Source organism: Heterodontus francisci, chromosome 32, assembly GCF_036365525.1.
Source record: "Heterodontus francisci isolate sHetFra1 chromosome 32, sHetFra1.hap1, whole genome shotgun sequence".
Classification (NCBI taxonomy): domain Eukaryota; kingdom Metazoa; phylum Chordata; class Chondrichthyes; order Heterodontiformes; family Heterodontidae; genus Heterodontus; species Heterodontus francisci.
Genome location: NC_090402.1, coordinates 14,877,157 through 14,899,149, shown reverse-complemented (window position 1 = coordinate 14,899,149; position 21,993 = coordinate 14,877,157). Strand labels below are relative to the sequence as shown.

At 39.1% G+C, this 21,993-nt stretch overlaps 2 protein-coding genes across 4 annotated transcripts in view; one reads left to right on the top strand and one right to left on the bottom strand.

The window, feature by feature from the left end:
- LOC137347654 (transforming growth factor beta receptor type 3-like) overlaps window positions 1–11,115 on the top strand; it is a 144,866-nt gene extending 133,751 nt beyond the window's left edge. For all 3 annotated transcript variants that reach the window (XM_068012306.1, XM_068012304.1, XM_068012305.1), the window contains one exon: window positions 1,664–11,115. In XM_068012306.1, the coding sequence (XP_067868407.1) occupies window positions 1,664–1,782 (119 nt within the window). In that variant the 3' untranslated portion in view covers window positions 1,783–11,115. The remainder of the gene's footprint in view (window positions 1–1,663) is intronic.
- A 230-nt stretch (window positions 11,116–11,345) lies between these two features.
- Window positions 11,346–21,993, bottom strand: part of fpgs (folylpolyglutamate synthase) — a 50,961-nt gene continuing 40,313 nt past the window's right edge. Inside the window, exons 15-16 of the mRNA XM_068012307.1 lie at window positions 20,926–20,992; window positions 11,346–18,538 (exon numbers count right to left, since the gene is read on the bottom strand). Coding sequence (XP_067868408.1) covers window positions 18,111–18,538; window positions 20,926–20,992 — 495 coding nt within the window. The 3' untranslated portion in view covers window positions 11,346–18,110. The remainder of the gene's footprint in view (window positions 18,539–20,925; window positions 20,993–21,993) is intronic.

Below are 21,993 nucleotides of genomic sequence, written 5' to 3'. Positions count from 1 at the left end.
GGTAAAACAGTAAATGAGCAATGGGAGGCATTCAAGAAGGAAATAGATACAGGCTGAACATATTCCTATGAGACGGAAAGGAAGTGCATTCAAAACTAGAGATCCTTGGATGACTAAAGAAATTGGAAAGACTTATGATAAATGTCAGGTTCATAATACAGCAGAGAATCAAGCAGAATACAGAAAATGCAGAGGAGAACTGAGAAAGGAAATTAGAGGGGCAAAGAGTGTATATGCAAAAAGATTGATAAGTAATATAAGAGGAAGCATTAAAGTCTTCTATAAACATCTCCAGAGTAAAAGCATAGCCAAAGGAAGGGTGGTGTTGATTAAGAACCAAAAAGGAAATGTTGTGGAGGCTGAGGGCATGGCTTAGGTACTAAGTGAGTACTTTGCTTCTGACTTCACAAAAGAATAGGATGCTGCCAATGTCATAGTAAAGAAGGAGGTAGTAGAGAAATTGGATAGGATAAAAATAGATAGAGGTGGTATTTAAAAGGTTGGCAGCCCTCAAAGTAGAAAAGTTAAGCGGCCCTCGTAGGATGCATCCTAGATTGCGGAGGAAAGTCTGCATGGATATGATTTGAGTTGTGATGTCCTTGGAAGATACATGGCAAGATTCGTGGTTATAAGTTACGTCTTGAATATGTGCACTGCTGAAGTCTGCATGAGATATAATAAAACGCTTGTAGGTATGTGGGACAACCTGGCATAGGTGATCAGTAAATTTGGAACAGGTAATACTTTGTGGCATATAATCTTGTGCTGTTGGATAACCTTGCCTTGCTGGCTACCTTAAAGTGTGCCATCTTCTTCTGCATTTGTTCACAGATCCTGCAGCTAGGGTACACAGTATTGAACCTGGCCACCACCACCTACCAGTTATGGTGCACTGTTGTCCTGAAAAGATGGTATTCTGGTGTGTCAAACAGAACAAGCCTCTTCAGTCAACAGCACTCCACTTCTTCAGCCATGAAACAGGAAGTCAAGTGCTGTATCATCCATCACTTGCACACAGACCCTAGTTTGTGTCTCCACATTGGGTTTCCTTTCCATTTAATTTCCTCCCTTTAGTCATTGAAAATGCCTTTGGCAGGATTTACTGCCTTTCTAAAGTTCAAAAAAATGTTACTCCTGTATGGCCACAACTATAACTAGCCACATCCCTCTAAATTTCAGCTAAAGCATTATTTTATTGTTACCCCATCCCACACACTTCCCCCTTCCATTTAGACTAGCTCCTTGCACAAGAACAAAGTTGCTCAGGCAACTAAAAATAATTATTCATATGAATTGACCCCACCAAATTATAGACAGTCAGCTCAATGTGAAGGTGGCTAGGTTTGCACTAGTAGCTGCATTATTAAGCCTAAACTGAGTCTGAGCTACCAAATCAACCATAGCATTTACTAACTGTACTAGTGAAAGGTCATTAATACTGCAACAAACTTTAGTAAAATGACGTTTCCAATTTGGAAAACTTGGATCTATTCTAAATTGGAATCTGAACCATCTATTAGGCACTTGAATATATGGCTAAATTAACAGCGGTGATAGCATTTTTGGAGATAAATAAGGAAATACTGCAAACGTGTATACAGGTTCATGACATACTTCTGGTAAAATTTCAATGACTAGTTTGTTGCCTATTTCTGCCTTGTAGGTCCTTCTGAAAAGAAACAGCCTGTTCCTACTAATCCACCTGCATCTGAAAACAGCAGCACCAACCACAGCATCGGTAGCACCCAAAGTACACCATGTTCCACCAGCAGCGTTGCATAGCCATCATCTACAATGTTTTTGACAACACTGACTAGTTATTGTTATATGGCAACCACCATTTCAGCAAAAATGCTCCCAAGTAACCTTTGGTGAATTCAACGGTAAAATATCTTTGACAATGACGAATTTAACAGCTGCAAAATAAATCTAGTAGCCGTCACCCAATTTTTTACAAATTCCTATCGGTGGCTTTACAGTCTACCATCAGCAACTCGGATAGAAGCACTGCCAACTGATAGCTGCCAGGCATCTAGAGAATAATGATGCCAGACAGTGACTACAATGCAGTAATCTGTTCACAATGTTCAGGTGATGTCTTAAGGGTAAAGGTTTGGCTGATTTATTACTATCATCTGAACATAAGGCTAGAATAAACCATGAATATTCAGGTATTTGTGTATTTTTAATATTGAAGTACTGTTTAAGTATTTTATGTGGGGATTTAACAAGTTTTAGCTCTTTTTCTCACAGGAAAGATTATCAGTGGTAATATAAACTATACGGGTGTGCTTTGTCATTTGCATTTGCCCCTATATGGATGCAAACATAACTAGTCTCATCCCTTTAATTTTCAACTAAAGCAAGAAATTGAACAATTATGACATAAGGGGTGATTCCACAATCCTGTGCCCCTGCAGGCAGTTGCAATCAACAAGAGTGCAGGTCAGAGAATTGGGGCTATGATTTTGTGGTCTACATCTTTGCCCCATGCTGCACTTGAGTACAATTCCCTGCTGGGAGTGTGAAAATACTCCTTATAGTTATCACAATTTTATCAAGATATTCTCTGCATTTAGCTATCTGTACCCTGCACATATTAAATTGCAATATCACTGGTAGTAATATTCTTTTCAAAAAAGGAAAATTTGAAAATTATGATGGACTAAATAAGAGGAAAAAAACTAGCTTGTGATGGTTTGTTCTCTAAACAAGGTACGTCAGAGGGAACCAAAAAAGGTAAACCAGCTTTACAGGTTCTTAACGTTGTGTTTTTTATGTAAAAACAAAATCATGGGTACAGTCTTTAACTGCAGAATTATTAAACTAAAACAACCAGAAATCATTATCTTCTGAGCTCACAAGTCATAAAACAAAGACTCAACTGAGCACTACATCCATATAGTCTTTTTAGAGATGATTATTGAAGTGATCACAATTCGGAGTGCTGTGTTCGCCAAGATTTAAACTCTAATCTAGGAGCCATTTATGTGAATTCAGTGCTAGCCAATGACAATTGACTTTCAGTTAAGCCCTATTTCAACTTAATTTCCAAAATTATTACCAAATGGAAAAAAGTACCATCCTCCATCATTGTAAACTGTAATGTCTTGGGCTATTTTACGATGCTAAGTAGCTATATAAATGCATGTGTTTGTTGTTGTACTTGGCCAGGGAGTAAAATTACACAAATTGGACAAAGATTATTTTTTAAAGAAGAGGGGAAGAAAGGATTTTTTTTCTTCCTATATTGAACAATTAATGTAAAAGAAACCAGGACCCATTCACATATCACCCCTGTGCGCACTGACTTACATTGACTCCCAGTCCAGCAAAGCCTTATTAAATTTCTCAGCCTTGTGTTCAAATTCCTTCAGGGTCTTGTTCCTCCCTATCTCTGCAACCTCCTGCAGTTCTACAACCCTCTCAGAACTCTGCATTCCTCCACCTTTCACTTTTTGTGGATTGCCCACTTTCTTTTCTACATCATTGTTGACTGTGCCTTTTGCTGTCCCGAACCTAAGCTCCAGAATTCTCTCCCTAAACCTTTCTCCTGTTCTCTCTTCCTTTTAAGACACTCCTTAAAACTTATATCTTTGACTAAGCTTTTGGTCATCTGTTCTAATGTCATCTCCTTTGGCTCAGTGTCAGTTTTAGTCTGATTACACTCCTGTGAAGCACCGTGAGACATTTTACTATGTTAACAGTGCTATACAAATATAAGTTGTTGTTTGTTTACTTTTATTTAGAGATACAACACTAAAACAGGCCCTTCGGCCCACCGAGTCTGTGCCGACCAACAACCACCCGTGTATACTAATCCTACATTAATCCCATATTCCCTACCACATCCCCACCATATTCTCCTACCACCTACCTACACTAGGGGCAATTTATAATGGCCAATTTACCTATCAACCTGCAAGTCTTTGGCTGTGGGAGGAAACTGGAGCACCCGACGGAAACCCACGCAGTCACAGGGAGAACTTGCAAACACTGCACAGACAGTACCCAGAACTGAACCCAGGTCGCTGGAGCTGTGAGGCTGCGGTGCTAACCACTGCGCCACTGTGCCGCCCACTGTGTTGTGGAAGGACTCTGACTAGACTGAAGTTGGCATCCACTGGAACACCCATATTAGTATAAATGAAAAATTGGAACAGATATGCTCCATGATTTGTCCAATTAATTCCTCAAGATCCCCTCTTGGGCTATGCAAAGACATTATTAACAGACTTGAGAGCACTTACCATCAAATTCCATCATAGAATGTACAAGATCCCCAAGTGAATTTAACACAATCTAATCTGCAATAAGGACTGCTGCAATATTCTCAGTATAGGCACTCGAGCCAGTATTACAACATCAATCCTATTTGAAACTGGTGCAGAGGGGGAGACGCTGTTCAAGAACAATGGTCTTTTGCAAACCCCACCCCCACTGGCAGCTTTGAGCCCTGCCCTGATTGCTGGCACCCAAAATTCCAGTTTGACCCTATGCTGCTCCCCCGCTTTGTGCTCCTGGTGCATAATGAGCGATGCGCTGGAGCTGTGCAGTTATATTCAATTGAGTTGGCTTTGCTTTATCGGGCCAAGTCCATCTCCTACCTTGGTATCCAACAAAACACTAATCTAGACATTGAACAAGATGAATGACAGTGGATAACCTTGCCTTACGAGAGGGAGAAAGAGAGTTTCAGTGAGTCTCTTTATCAGCCCATACACAGATCTTGGAGCTGGAATAAAAATCCCAGATTAAATTTAATCATATAGTCTGCCATCTTTCAGATTGTTCTAGAAAGACTCTCAAAGCCTTATGGAAATCAGTAAAGGAAAGTGAATGGCTTTCTCAGACCTTTCTGATGCTCTGATCTTGTTCTCATTCTTTACAAGACTGGAATACAGTGGTTTTGAAATGGCACCATGTAGAGACTGGGAAGTGTTTCTCCAGCCCATTCTCTCAATTTGGGAGTTTTACATTAAGAGGAGAAAATTAAATATTTTCAAAGCAGTAGCTAATTTTTTTAAAGTGTTTTTTCCTTTTGAGTTCATTGATAATATAGAAGATCATGTTCAGAATCTATGCAGGCAGCATATATTTGGATCATAGCATTGAATTTGACATTCAATGTTTCACTTCCACAGAAATTCCATAGGAGCTACATTAACACTTTAAAGTTAAAGTCTTTTAATCTGATGTTGCTTAGCACCTTATAGTTATCAGTGTGAACTGACTTTGAGCTCAGTGCATCCAACTGCTTAACACATCGTACCACGTTAACACGCAAGCAGCAAAGTCACAAGTTTTCAGTTTTTTTTTAAATTAGGAATTCTAGAGGAAGGATAATTGGTAGTGTAGAACACACACTACCAAACTTTAAAATAATTAATTCAAGTGGCAATTAGATCTCGTCAAGCTTAGGAGTGAAAACCTGTAGATTATAAGGGGAAGGAAATTGTATAAATGTACTATTATGGTGGTTAGCCATGAGGAATAGTATGTAATTCCATTTATAAAATTACATAGTGTTAGTGAAGACACAGAGGACAGGTTGACTAGGGGAAAATATAGATCAGGGCAACATAAAAGGGCAGAAATAACAAAAACCGAGGGTTTAAGGAAGAAATCATGTTTTTGTTAGCAGAAAAATCAGGATGTCCTGTCCAAAGGCCAGCTTCATTTTATAAATTCCCAATGTGGGCCATTGGGAAATGTAGTGCACCTTTAATGATCTCATTAAATGGTATATACCTCTGTTCATTGTTAAATTGTTTATCTTAGAAATCATTTTTATTCATGAATTTAATTACTGATGTAAGAAATGCATTTAAATTTTCTACAGTTTTTAATTGCGTTTTCGTTCAGATAAAGTTTCTTAATTTTTTTGCTACACTTCTTCCAAGAACAAAAAAGCTTGTTTGTTTACTCTCATCCAGAAGAATGTGTTGATGTTCAGAAATACGCCTGAAAACTCCATTCCCCTGCCTCTCCATCCAAGTATCTTCCAGGCAATGGCCAAATTTTTTTCAGTTAATTACTGGTGCTATTAGATGGCACCACTGTAACCTACCTTTACAACAGGCTGTGTGTTGCCAGTAGGTCTAGATTAGATTAGATTAGAGATACAGCACTGAAACAGGCCCTTCGGCCCACCGAGTCTGTGCTGAACATCAACCACCCATTTATACTAATCCTACACTAATCCCATATTGCTACCAAACATCCCCACCTGTCCCTATATTTCCCTACCACCTACCTACCTACACTAGTGACAATTTATAATGGCCAATTTACCTATCAACCTGCAAGTCTTTTGGCTTGTGGGAGGAAACCAGAGCACCCGGAGAAAACCCACGCAGACACAGGGAGAACTTGCAAACTCCACACAGGCAGTACCTGGAATCGAACCCGGGTCCCTGGAGCTGTGAAGGTGCGGTGCTAACCACTGCGCCACTGTGCCGCCCTAGTCTGTAGATTTCTAGCTTTGGAGTGAGTATATTTAAATGCATTCTTATAAATGGACAAGAACTGTATGTTTCAATCATTTTTTTTTAATGCAAAGGGGCAATAGTTTACATGTAGATTCCCATCACCAAAGTATTATAATGCATATTCATGTGGTTTGTGTCACCAGTTATCATTTAAATCATTTCTGGTTCCCAAATACTTACAATTTTATTTGTCATATTAATTTGTATAGTTGATGGCTATTCAAATCCTAGCATTTATAGTGTGAATTTGTGCGCATCAAACATAGTTAGGAGCAAATAAAGTGCCCTCCACACCAACCAATGGAGAGCGCCCCTACTGTATAAGTGTAAATCTTCCCACATCAGCTAACACTGTGGCATTACTGATTGAACTTTGGCAGTCGCACAGTTTTCCTGCAGTGGAACCCTGCTTATTAAGTATGTGGGTGAGACTGCTCAAACTCATTCACATGGAGCTCTTATAATTATCAGAGGCAAGAGACTGCTATCCCATCACTCAGGTGTGAGAGGTGAAAGCCGGTATTGCAGACAACTGTCACCTAGTTTCTCCCCCATCCATCTTTGCATGAACAAATATGTTTGTTAATAAATAAGTTGAGTAAATTCACACAATTCTTCTACCATTGGAACCATTAATAACAGGAGTGACCTGTCATCTCCGAACAAGATGTGACAAAATTGATACTCTAGAATTCAAATTCTTATGTAGTTACGAAAATGGAACAGCGTGAATTTAGCCGTCATTGGTAGGTGCTTCCCTTTTATAATTTGTTAGTTATTTGATTTAAAAATTACAAAAATCCTGTAAGCTACTGTAAAAGGTAAAATTCTACAGTAGATTATTGCAAAATACTGAATCTTTCATAAAAATGTTATCTTTTGTACAGAAGGAGTGGTAAATATAAACAGCATTGAGTCGAGCTTTAATTATAGTATCGTACATTTAATAATTTTATTTTAAAAATAATATTGTGGCAACTACAAAACCATTGTGATATTTTTTGTCATGTTAAACAGCCTTATCAACAGCTAATAGCACCATCTAAAACTCAGGTTTTCTTTTTATGAAGACCATCTCCCAAAACTCTGTTTAACATGGTATCTCGCTCAACACACTCTGTGCTGCAAGTACTCATGCATTCAAGCCTGGTAATTGCAGCCTGATGGCACTTGGCAAACATTTGCTCTAAGAGGTTTCCATCTGTTACATATGTTCAATGCGATGTCTTTACCATTTTCAGTGTTTGTGCAGGGTACTGAAGGAGTCAAGTAAGATGTTGATTTGCTTTGATATGCTGCAGTGGATTGAATATTGAGTGCTTTCAAGGATTGAGATTGAATTCTTCTAGAAAATTAATTCAATGAGGGAGAACCTTACCTAAAATACAAGAAAACATGGCTGATTTACTGAAAGTACAGTGTTGCAGTTATGACTACAATTATTCAGTGTTTTTATGATTCCTTTCTAGACTGTGGAATAAGGTGGATTAAACCAAAATTGAGTTTTGTTTATTCTTCACTTATGCAATAGGATCACTCCATGGGGCTGAGCTCTATATATGTTTGAAAGATCTTTGTTTTGATTAATCTTCTGCTATTGGACTTTTATTTTAATATTGTCTTTTATAATGATCCACAAAATCTGCAGCAATATCTACAACCAGGGAGGCAAAAGCAAACTTGAATGTTCAGGGTTCATCCTTCAGTCACAAAATCATGAACTAAGTCTAAGGGAGGTTTTGCTGGTCCCTCACATTTTTCAGTGTGACTGGCAAGTGTTGTCCCTCTTCTTTTTTTTTTAAAAAAAACAACTTTTTGTAGACATTCAAATCCAGCATTTTATAAAATATCTTTTGTAGCTTTACCTTCCCCAAGTCTAATAACTTTGTAGGTATCACTTGCTTGCACTTCAAATGGGATTGGAGATACTATGTTTGGCACAGCTTAAGGTATGAAATCATGAAATTGATGCTATTCAAACCTTTTTGTTTCCCTAAAACTAATGTTTGAGGATCTGTTTAAAGTTACTGTTCATTATCATCAAACTATTTGTATATGAAGGAAACAATGATTTATCCCATATACTAATGAAATTGGCGACCTTGCAAACCAGCATCAGAGGTAGAAATATGCAGCAAGTCAATATTGGATCACTGAAGCATCATTCTGGCAATTTATTTTATAAAAAGCAGTCACTACATAGAAAGCAGATGGTAAACACAGAGCCATGTTCTAAACAGCAGTAAGATAAATAACTCTTCTTTGGACAATATAAAAATTCAGTAGAAACATTGAAAAATATGATGTATCAAAATGTGTTTTATAAGTTTCTACTTTCCCTTTAGGTGACCTATGATGAAACATATTTTAAATAGGATTTACAACACAGAACCAGGCCAATCGGCAAAACTGGTCTTTGCTGACATTTGTTTCCACATGAGCCTCCTCCCGATGCTCTTCATCTAATCATATCAGCATATCCTGTTTCGTTCTCCCTTTTGTGTGCTTACCTATTTTCACATTAAATGCATTGATGCTATTCACCTCAGCTACTGCTTGTGATAGCGAGAGCCACATTCTTACCACTCTTTGGGTAAAGAAGGTTCTCCTAAATTCTCTGTTGGATTTACTGGTGACTCTTATTTTTATGGCCCGCCCCTTTTTTTTGGTCTTTCCCACAACTGAACACATCTACCATATCAAACCAGTTCATAGTTTTAAAGTAACGTGCTCCACACTGAGAAAACAAACAGCAGTTATGTATATCCAGAGCACATCGTAGTAAAAGGGAGGCTCTTGAGTTTCCCAATGTTTGTGGTTTTTTTTATTTGAGTGTTTCTTCTTTATCAACTTTTATCATTACAAAAAAATCTGATCTTTTTAACTAAATTTGTTTTGCTGGTAACTACTATCTGGATTTTTTGAAGTGCAAATTATATTTTCACAAGTAAAAGGACAAAGAGAGATCACAAAGCAACTTCAGATGATCCCTTATGGTTACACAAAAACTCATTAACTGTACTTAAAAGAACCTTTTACATATATCGTTTTAACCAATAGTTCTGAAAGGGATAGCATTAGATTTGTATCTTTGCAAAAGTTGAGGATTTGTATGCCTTCCTTCCAGGAAGAGCCTTCAAATCAATTTGATTCTGATTTTTAAAAATTAAAATATATTGTACTTTGTACCTTTTTGACCCACATGCATGTGTAAATGTGTGTAAGGGAATAGTAACAGTTACCCTATCTTAAGCATTTTTATTAAAATCCTTTTAATTTGCATAGTGACTTGATATCAATAGAATGAATTAAAAATGTGAGGACTAAGTATATTGAAGGATGTACTTTTTAAACTGTAGCATGTGTTGATCTACAGAATCTTCAGTTGGCAGAATATTCATTCAAACTATAGTTCTACTAGCTGGAAGATCCTAAATATTCTGTTTATAGAAATTTTAACAGAAGCTCTAATTCTATTTCTGTATGTATTTTCTGAAGTTACAAATGATTTGTCTTCGAAGAAGACAGACATAATTATTGACCTGTATCAGTCTTTTATGAGATATATATATATAACTACTGTCAGTATTATAAAGTTTATTCTTAATTGTTCTGGGAACATGAACTCAATTATGTAGACTTAAAAAACCTTTAAATCCTGTAAAACGGTATTAAAATATTAAAGTAGAACTGAATGGAAAGGTTGCTGAGGATTAAATACTCTCATTAAAGTGCAACAGAAAATCAACCTAGGATTCAGACATGAGCAAGTTTGTCACATTTTACACATGTAAGTTGCTGAATTGTGGATAGTTGGAAATCAATGGTTGAAACTAACCTAAACCAGAACTAATTTGAAAACTACATATTCCACTTGCTGTAACTAGTTGTTAACGAAACAGATGTAGGTTATCAGCATGTTTTTGTGCCTACTTTTGCTCATGCATTATGTTACCTGTTTGGAGTTGTGTGAGCAGCTGGTAAGACTGCCTCTTAATAGCTGATTATAAAGTTATGGAGGAGGCCTTGTGGTGGATCACACGCTCAGTGATATGCAATGCTGGGAAAAACAAAATACTTGTTTTAAAAAAACTATACTCAAAGAAAGGGTTTGTTCCCCCCCCCCTCCCCCTCAGGTGAATGTACAACAACGGCACAGTGGCGCACTGGTTAGCACCACAGCCTCACAGCTCCAGCGACCCGAGTTCAATTCTGGGTACTGCCCATGTGGAGTTTGCAAGTTCTCCCTGTGTCTGCGTGGGTTTTCTCCGGGTGCTCTGGTTTCCTCCCACAAGCCAAAAGACTTACAGGTTGGTAGGTAAATTGCCCCTAGTATAGGTAGGTGGTAGGGAATTATAGGGTCAGGTGGGGATGTGGTAGGAATGTAGGATTAGTATAAATGGGTGGTTGATGGTCGGCACAGACTTGGTGGGCCGAAGGGCCTGTTTCAGTGCTGTATCTCTAAACTAAACTAAACCACACCTCAGCAATATGAATGTTATAAAAGCACACAATGTACAATGCAAAACCAGCACATGTTCTTTTACTTATGACTTTCTCCTATGTGCTATGGAGTACTAGCATATGTAGTAGTATTGTCACAATAAACATTTTTTTAGACATCGCTGCAGAAAATCCTTTTTTTGGAGGGGTGGAGGATATTTATATCAAGCTTTGTCATTCTCATTTACAAGGACATTTTTTTGCTATTTCCAAAGTGTGTCATCAGGATCGATATACCAGTTGGAGCATGATCGGACTATCTGGCCTTGTACTATAATATCAGTGAGAACAAGATGCTCAAGAACTCCTCAGCAGGACTTTAAAAAAAAAATTAACTCTTAGTTGCTAGAATGATTTTTAGATTCTTTATTTAAAAAACTGAGCACATGCTAATGTTTAACCAATAGAAATACAAAACTTAATAGCATGCAAAGAAGGCTTCACTGGCTTGGGCCTGTAGCCAGGAAGGAAGATGGCCACATTCTCCAGGATCTATATGGGAAGGTATCCTGTGCCAAGAGACCAGCAGGTGCCCCAATTCAAGGATGCTGTCAAAAAAGGCATGAAAGCCTTCAACGTCAATCACAAGTGGGAAACGCTAGCTGAGGATCGATATAAATAGCAACACCAGCTGGGAGCAGGAATTCACCACTCCAAAATGGTTTCAGAAGCTCCAGAGCAGACGGCAGCCCTGCAAACAAGGCATCAGCAGAGATCATCCTGCAACACCATCAAGGGACAATTTCATGCATGGCACGTGGGGTAGACTTTGCCTTTCCAGAATCGGCTTGTTCAGCCATCAAAAGTAGTGCAGCAAATGATCTCATGGGACCTCAAAGTTCTGAGGTGGCATTCCCAACATCTCTTGCTGACGGAAGGATGCCAATCAATACAATCTGAATCAATTTTTTGGCCAGTTTGTGCTAGAAGGGTTGGAACCCAGCTGAACCCTTCATTTTAATGACACTGGTTCAGATGTACATTTTAATCATCATCATACATTTATTACAACAAGAGTCACATCCATAACTTCTCAAGTTTTACATTGTATACTTTTTGTCAAGGGTTGTGACTTTAGCATTGAGCTTCAGAGGGCAACCAGTCCCCCTTACATTTGAAAAATCATGTGCAGAACATAGCGTAGTTTTAATTACAGGATGATGTAGCAGCAAAATATACAAGTTATTAGGGATATCCAGTATGTGTTCTATCACTCATAACTCATTAGTCCCAAGATGCATTCTGTATAATGGTCTACAGCTAATAAACCAATAAGTAGAACGTCACAAACACCACAAGACTGAATCCTGTCAATAATTATACATGGCTGATTTTCCACAAACTGCCCATCTCGAGCCTGTGTTCCAATTTACAATATTAGAAGTTTAAAGTGTAATTTTCTAGCACTTGAAGTAAATTGCCTTTTCTCCTGTGATAGTGAAAGATCTTCAGTGAGCCAGGGTTTATAGCCAAAAATGGAGCACCAACCTCCACTTTGGTAGGGGGAGAGGGAAACTGATGTGAAAGAGAGACAATTACTGGGGCACAGTATAGCACAGTCAACTGAAGATAAACAACATTTTAGAAGTGTTCTGATCAAGGCAGTCAACTGCTTCACAATTATCTTGGTCAAATTTTAATAGACCTTACCTACCTCCTGAACAACACTAGAATTGATGGTGTTCCCATAGCCAGCATGTGAAAAAAAGGAGATATTAATGGGGAACAACTTGTATTTATACATCTTTAACATCGTTAAAAACATTTTAAGATGCTTCACAGGAGTGTTATCAAACTAAATTTGACACCAAATCACACAAGATGTTGGGGCAGATGACTAAGTTTCATGGAATGTTAAGGAGGAAAGTGAAGTTTAGGTAAGAAATTCCAGAGCTTCGGCAGCTGAAGGCTCAACCACCAACATGGTTAAAATCAGGAATGCACACAAAGCCATAGCTGCGGAAGGGGGTAGAGTTGGGCAATGTTATAGAGTGCAGATATCTTGCAATGTTGTAGGGTTAGAGGTTACAGAGATTGGGGGGGCAGGGGTGGCGGCAAGTTCACAGGTTTTGAAAACAGGGATGGAGAATTTTTAAATCGAAGTGTTGCTCGACCAGGAGACAATGTTGGTCAGTGAACACAGTGATAATGGGTGAATTGGACTTATTGTATTAAGGACAGCAGAGTTTTGGTTGACCTCAAGTTTGTAGAGGGTGGAACATGGGAGACAGGATACAAGTGTGTTTGAATAGTCAAGTCCCAGAGGTAATAAAGGCAAGGAAGAGTGTTTCAACAGCAGGAGCAAAGTCAGGTGATTTTAGAGAGGTGGAAGTAGCAATGGCACAAGAGTTGATTGGAACTCATCATGGGGTCAAATGTGACACCAAGATTGTGAACCATGCCAAAAAGCGGTCTGGAGCTTGAGGCGGGGACTGAAGACTTTTCTTCCAATATTTAGTTGCAGGAAATTTGTGTTCATCCAATACTGGACATCAGCAAAGCAGTCTGACAATTTAGACAGTGTAGAAAATTTGAACACCAATGCCAGCTGTGCTCATAGGGCACCAGGAAAGGCCAGCATTTTACCAAATGGTTGTGAATTTTTCACAAAGACCAGCAAGTCATCTTAGAAGAGGCAGAAGACAAGACAGATTCCTGAGAATGGCAGGCAGGAAGCCATCCCGTAGCGTAAACCTTACTACCTTGCAGAAGGTAGCCCCGGCAGTCATTGTTAACATCTGCTCTATTGCCTTACTCAATACCATCACATGCTGCTGTTGCTCTTCCATAAGAATGGCATAGAGAGGTACGCCATACCTTCTCCAGAGTTGTTCTTTGTCGGTTGGGGAGATGAGAGCTAGAATGTAGGGATGAGTTCAAACTGTAGCACTATTTGGGTAGGGATCAAATGCAAGTCTCAGAGCAAAATTGAAAAAGATCTTATAAAGCTAGAAATCAGCATACAAAATTTAGGGGGATCTCTTCAAAAGCCCTCAAACTCCACACTTCTCCCTGTATCAGGTAACAGAGAGCAGCTGTGCCTCTTTTACATAGGTATAAACCAAGTTACCAGATACAGCACCATCAGGTGAATGGTACCGCTTTGTAAATGTGCATAAGCCTTGGGCGAGGAGATTGTTCCAGTTGCCAAAAAGATTTAGGAAACTCACACATTAACAGCGCATAAGTGGCGTAACGCACAAAAATAGAATGTTAGCAATTTTTCATATGCAAAATGGTGTTAAATGGTGCAAGTGCTGAAGATAGCAAAGAAACCCAGAACCATAGCAGTCGATTAGTTTTAGGGTATTCTTGTGGTATTAAATGAACATGAGCTCAACTCAAAAGGTACATACTGATTTACGTTACAGCAACATGAAAAAAATCAGTTCTTTAATGCAAATTTCTCAAATAGTGCAAACACTAATAATTTACAGCAAAAATCACAAAACTTTGCAATAGGTTGATTAGAATTACTTTCTCAGTCACCATTTACTTTGAAATCATTCAAACCAGTTACAAGTATCATTTCAAGTTATCAATCTGATAACGCATTAAACTTGTTGACTTGTTTGGATCGACGTTCAGTAGAAACTTAAATGCAAAAATAAATTGTCTTTTAAAAATCTGAACAGGAATTAATTTTCTGAATAACTTCTTAAAGCCACTGCTCTAAGTTCAAAATGAAAGAAATTCAAAGGAAACAACGTGGACAATCCTGCTGTGAGATCTTTAGAGGAAAACTATATCGGTCTTAATTGACACAATACTCCTTAAAAGGAAACAATTATAGCACTTGAAATAATTCCTCCCTCCCCAATGCCATTCTGCCTGTTAATCATTCAAACTGACCCACCCTGAGAGTAGAAATTTTGTATGAATTCTCTTTAGTGACATCACTCAATTCTGATCATTAAAACAGAACTTTGAGGTCACTGAAAATATCCACTCAAAGGCTGTCTCTAAATCAGCAAATTTTAAAAGTATAAAAAGGCAACACAGCAGAGAAACAACTAGGTGTGCAAATTTGTGGAACTGCAGCTGTTCTGCTAACCCGAAATCCCCTTTTTGGTCTTCACTAAAATGTTTTCTATAGTTAATGATTTTCCATGACAATTAACAATTAGTTCATTTTGTGATGATCACAACACAAAATTAAGATAACAGATTAACATACATACTGGTGAACCAGCTTCATACAAACGACTAAACTGACTGTCCACATTTAACGTATGCAAAAATGCAGCTGGAATCCCAAGTCTATTTTCAGACTGGAAATAGTTCACACTAAATTTAACAAGAAAAACTTCAGGGGCTATTTCCAATATTAAAAAAAGTTTATACATAATCTACTTAAAACAGGTTTCATTTTCCTTGTATTGGTTGTATGTTATATGGAAAATATATGGTAATGCAGCTTGTAATTGGTTAATCAGATTTTACACTAGCAGTGAAAACATTTGGAACTAAATCCTATAATAATGTGTTTTAACAGCTTAACTCGACCCTTTCCAACATAAATCTGCCAGATCATCCACAGCAGTTCTAGATCTAATTAAGTATGAAGTGAGGTGCTATTTTTCCACTTCACATTTAGGAATTTGACAGCCGTTCTCAATAGTTTCCTGTTCCGTTTGAGCAGTCATTATTTAAAATTATTTAATAAAGCTGCTTGTCTTTAGAAGGAAGTAACTTCTCTCATCAGCAATCAGTGACAACCATAGATTTTATTCAATCTACCAATATGGTTACAGCATCTGTAACAGCCACTATTCTGGAGGGCAGAACATGAACTTCAACTGTATGGGTTTTTTCTTGATTTACAGATCATTCCATTCATGAAATTATTCTCAATTGCCAGGATGTCTTGGAGCCCCAACTAAAGGCTACTTTATAGCTGGCTGCGAAGGTATGAATAACTAACTCTGCCAGATGTCTCCTATTTTTCTCCTCTTTGTGGGGAAGGACATGGGCTTCACTTGATGAATTCTCACAGTGACACAGTAACACACTGCACTGTAAAAAATCAGAGATGTTTCATCCTCCTACTGTGATCAGAGGGAAAGCTAAAAGTTTCTAGCATGCCAATAACTGGAATACACTCTGAATCAGAGAATCTTGTTAAAATATAAAATAAACACAACAAAGCCAAAAGCAAAATCTATGGGCAATGCAATAGCCAAAAAAGATAGAGTTTGCTACTGTTGGCAGACACACAGTCTTGCAGCATGTTCTATCTCAAAGTTTGGGGCTGAGCACAGGCAATTCCACCAAGAAAAAGTATCCTCTAAGTACATGCAAGCTTATGCCCTGCAATTTTTTTTTAGAAAATGTAAAAATGTATTTTAAAAAAATAGATCTTGCTGCTCTGCAACATCATCACAGTGAAAATTCCAATCAGTAATTCACTTCATGCTACTGTAACAAACCACTAGATGGTGCATAAGAACAACCCCTGGTGACTTGCCATCCGTTCTGATGAAAGGTGACAGACCTAAAACGTTAACTGTTTCTCTCCACTGATGCTGCCAGACCTGCTGGATATTTGCAGCATTTGTTTTTATTTCAGATTTCCAGCATCCGCAGAATTTTGCTTTTATTATCATGGTGACTTGCCGTCTGTTTTTCCCCTTCCCCTCTGTTGAGTTCTCGTCTCAAATACACCATGCAACAGAATCACTAATACTAATATGTGTCCCGCCACTCTGACATAGCAAGTTAGGTTCACATGATCAGTCTTTGCTGCAACATGTTGGGAATGTGACCATGCTATGGTGAGATATATTTATTTATTTCCACCTAACTGTTTTGGGTTTTTACACATTTTTCACCTCCCCCAAGAGATCATTTAGGTCCATTTGAGTATGATGCGATACACAAGGCATCATAACTATGTGGGATAGGCTGGATAGACCAATTGATCTTTACTTGTTCATTTTTATATGGTATTGGGCACAGGGCACATGACCACTCTACAGTCATCCTCTTGGGAGTTAGTCCTCTAAGTATATGAATGATGGGTTGGAACAGAAGGATTTTTAAAAAATACTATCCTTTCTACAGGTTAGCCTGATGAAATCTGCAAGAACAGATTTACTTTCTCATTAGAAATGCCATCAAGCTAACCCTGACTGAGTCACTCTGTGGCGATGGGGGAAGATTGTGCAATTCCACGTGGCCTGCCTGTAAGCATTGTCTCTGCTGGTTGGTCATTCTCCTATCCCAGTTCCACAGGTCTTTATTGGTGAAATCCCCAGGCAGACCATTAACGTAGCCTCTGCCTAGAAATGACACCCAGATCCTGGGACATATGTGGAAAATGCCACCTGACTGTCAATTGCAACTATTACTCCCCTGTCCTAGACTTCTGGTTTACAATTCAAATATAGTTGGTAGGGTTCATTAATATTTCTTCACAAATTGTACAGGGTAACTGTTTCATTAATTTTTGTGAAAACCAGTTCTTTAACATCTTTTTTTGGATACCTTCAAAACCTGAAAAAAGAGCCCATTTGGTCAGCCACCAGCCACACAGTGCACACTGAAGCATTACGACTCCCACATATTGACTTCCAATTGCTGTTGTGTTACCAGAGGTAATGCACTTCCCACAAGGAAAGGAAGAAAGAAAAATCAGAGGTCAAGTTATCTCAGGTATTCCTGTGCAACTGTACTCAGCTAACAGTAGTGCTAAAGAGAACGTGTCACTCACTAGACCACACCCAGCTTACTTTCCAGTTTATTTTTTTAAGACCCATAAAAATTAAGACTTTTTCTTTTAAATAAATCATGTGCAAAAATTTAACCAATACATGCTTCCAGGCTTGAAAGCCTGACCTTCACCTCATGTAAAACATACCAGAAAAATCTATGTTCTGGGATTCATTGCCATGACTGGCATCTACCTTCTAGTGAAATTAAAATCAAGATTCCACTTTACTCAGTCAATACCATCATCTCTGCCTTTGTTTTAACTCTTTTACATTAAGGTACTTGGTATTTGAATATAGTTAAATACAACAGATAACGTCCCAGGCCTAGAAAATGTCCCCCCGAATCCCCACCTCATCCTTAAAAGGGATACAGCAAGGTCTGGAGAAAAAAAGAAAAGAGCTTTTACTGAGATAAAGACTGGTCAAGCAGTTTCAAGCACCCGCCCACAAGATGAAGGCTTCCCGTGATCAGGATCTGTATGGTGGAAGCTTCTTTCAGAGTCGCAGCCCCCGCCAGATTTACATTGAGTGGATTGGCCAATGTGGGCTGGAGGTCAGGGTCGCGCCCTTGTGTTATCCAATGCAGGCCATTGTTAATGCAAGGGAAAACAAGCGCACGAGTGGTTATCTGCTCACGCTCCGGTTCGTGAAACAGTAACATTCCCTCATCCAAATCACCCTTCTTAACCAATGTGGTTGAGCTCTCCAGGGTACTGCCAGGAAGGCTCCATAAACTGTCACGCTTCACCTCCGTAAGTTTACACCAGGCACGATGGTTGACAAGGCAACGACTCAGCATGTTCTCCAAAGACACTGTGTAATTTTTCTGATCTGAGAAAACAAAATCTTGTGTGTCAAACTTAAATCAACAGTTTTTCTCTTGCAAATCTTTTGTGCTCATCGAAATGAAAGATGCTAGAGTTGGGGAACAAGGCTCAGTGCCAGCATCAAATACTCCTAGCGTAGTGTAACAGGTCAGATACAGAACACTGCAGGATTCCACAAATAGTAATGGGATGAATGATCAGTTAAGTTTAGATACTGGGGTAAGTTCCTGCTCTTTAAATGGATTCATAGGAACCTTACTGTTCGTCTACATCATTTGAGAGGACAGAACTTCAGTTTAATATCTCCTCCAAAACTGGAACCTCCAACAATCTAACACTATTTGAGTACTAAACTGTTGTTGACCTAGATAACATGCTCAAATCAATACAGTCTCAGTCCACAACCTGCTGACTGGGGAGTTGGGAGTTTTACCAACAGAGCCAAACTGATAGGTTGTACCAATTTCTAGAAATTCACACCAGGATTAAAAAGGTTACCAAAGCCAAGGAGAAATAATCTTGTTCAACCTCTTAGTGTTCCAAAAATAAATACAGAATTAAAACTCTTGCAGCTTCCCTTGCTAATCTTTACAATACTTGAGTCAGTAATAAAATAATTTATGAATTGCTGAAAATAGAGACATGTTGTCAAAGCTTTTCATCTTGGACTCACCAGGACAATACTCAAGAATAGCCAATGTAAAGGAAAACAACAACTTATACTGTATGAGAAGAGAGTGCTGATTGGTTGGCAAGTGAACTCTGATTGGTAGAAGCGTTGCCATGGAGAATGCACCAGTTTACAGTGACTGACAGTTAACTGCCAAGCTTTGTTTGAAATTTAATCCAGGCAGCTTTACTCTGATTGGCCAAGACATTGCCCTGAGAATGAACCAGCGAATGGCTGTCACTTATTTTGTTCAGCTGAAACAGGCGCAATGTGTGTACATGTTCTTTCTGCCTGCAAAGAACAGGGCCATTATATTAATATATGCAGCTTCCAGTACACGCAAATGCACCACACTGCGAGCCCTACTGGCAATCTTAAATTGGTTGTCGGCGTAATTCTCAACACACTGCGGACTATTTAGCAAATGTTGTCCAATCGCAGAATCACATCTAATGTTGGACACTGTGTTTTGAGTTTTGCAAGCACGGGCTGGTTGGGTATGGCCCGTATCTTGCCCGTTGCGAACAGCAGAAGGGACATGTTTGATACGATCCGCCAGCCTTTGTGACGTACGGCCTACATACCTAGCATCACACTGGCATTGAAATTCTGGCTTCACATTACTCGTTAGTGTGATAGGCAGGACGTCTTTTTGGCTTGATGGCAGCATCCTGTTAGTGGCAAACATCACACGTGTCACTACTGCATAGTAGCGCCGTGAAGCAGCTAGCTTTAACTGTTGCTCAAATTTTTGGGATACATTATCCTCCCAGACTGAAAACGTTTGAAAAACACTTTTCTGCATTGTCCCAGTCCCAACAATGTGCCTCAACACATACTGTGCCAGCTTTTCAATTTCCCCCACCAGTCATCCTGTGCCTACTGAACGAGATTGCAAATTTTCATCAAATTTACATAGTATTTACATGCTGGGGTTTATGCTCCAGCAACCTCCTAACACCCTTCTTCATCGAACCCCATCAACATTTTTTCCCCCATTATTTGTTCATGGGATAGGAGTGCCACTGGCAAGGCCAGCATTTATTGCCCATCCCGAATAGCCCTCGACAGCCACCTTCTTGAACTGCTGCAGATCCTCTATTCCTTTCTCCCTCATGTGTTTAGCTAGCTTCCCCTGAATTGTGTCTACACCATTACACTTCTGTTACTAATCCTGAATCTTACAGTCCTTGTTACTGACTCACCAAACCGTGGGGATCCTTCCCTACTTGACACTTCACAACCTCTCTCAATTTTGAACACTTCTAGTAGATTCTCCCTGTGGTGTAACTTTCTCTGCTGCAACAGATAGAGTCCTAACGTTACGAGTTTCTCATCATAAATACATCTTTTCAATCGCTTTATCAGCTGAAATGGTACCGGGGTCATGGGGACAAATGCTATTTATTGATCAGATATCACTGCCGTTGATCTGTTTCTAGCCCAAAATGAATTACAACCTTTTCCAAGGTGGGTCAGCTATCTTCGTGTCTCAGTGTTTTCCTTTTACATTGGCTATTCTTGAGTATTGATTCTCCCAGACAGAAGGGTAACGTTTCCGTATACTGTGAGAACAATGTTTCACCGTACACTTGGACTGAATGGCTCAATACATCTTCAATGAGACCATTTATCCACTGAACTGTCAACAGGGCCCCTAGAGGTTTCATTTTTTAGAGCCCACATTTCAAAACCAAATGATTGACCAGAACTGCACTTACCAGCATTCAGGTTCTGTGCCGTGTCCAAAAGATTGGGGCAGAAAACAGCAAAATCAAACTGACAAGGCTGAAAGAAATCAGAGGTCAGATTGTTTTGTTAGCAGCAGGCAAGACTCCCATTATTTTTCCTCCCCCGTCTCGGTCTGCCTACATCATGCACCAACTCTAGTCAAAAGGGAGACCTGCTTCATGACCTCCTCCTACTTTTCTCTTAATCTATGAGAGTAGCCACTGACGACTCTTAGACTTATCATCTGCTAATTGATTCAGCAGGTGAAATCAGGAATTCAGCCAGAGTGAGGAGGAAGTTATATTAAAGGTCAACTAACTTTCACTATTCAATTAAAGGTCTTTGTTTCATCACTCAGACATTTCTTCTGCATTTTTTTATCCTTTGTGACTAATGCTCTCGTGTGCAAACTCGCTCCTTTCTTCCTTCCTCTCCCTTCTTTGTTTAATGCAACTGTGCTCAAGTGGCATCATTTCACCCAGATTATTGAAAAAGGGGATGTCATGCCAATGCAGAAGCCATAAGTAGGTGCTCAGCTTTCTGCCATAACAGTGGTACTTTTGTATCATAAGATACTGCGGCATTGAGGATTTGGGTCCAGCATTTACCCACATTGCAAGCTTCTCCACTTAAAAAAGATAACTACATTTAAAAAGAAACATGGGAGACATCACAGAAATAAGGACTAATGAAACTGGACACTGTAAGAAATGTGGATTCTGTCATTTTTTTCTGGCCCTTTTTTGTATTATGAACTTAATGTACTTTCATATATCTTCTTTGGCCTCCTTGTCTCGAGAGACAATGGATAAGCGCCTGGAGGTGGTCAGTGGTTTGTGAAGCAGCGCCTGGAGTGGCTATAAAGGCCAATTCTAGAGTGACAGGCTCTTCCACAGGTGCTGCAGAGAAATTTGTTTGTCGGGGCTGTTACACAGTTGGCTCTCCCCTTGCGCCTCTGTCTTTTTTCCTGCCAACTACTAAGTCTCTTCGACTCGCCACACTTTAGCCCCATCTTTATGGCTGCCCGCCAGCTCTGGCGAACGCTGGCAACTGACTCC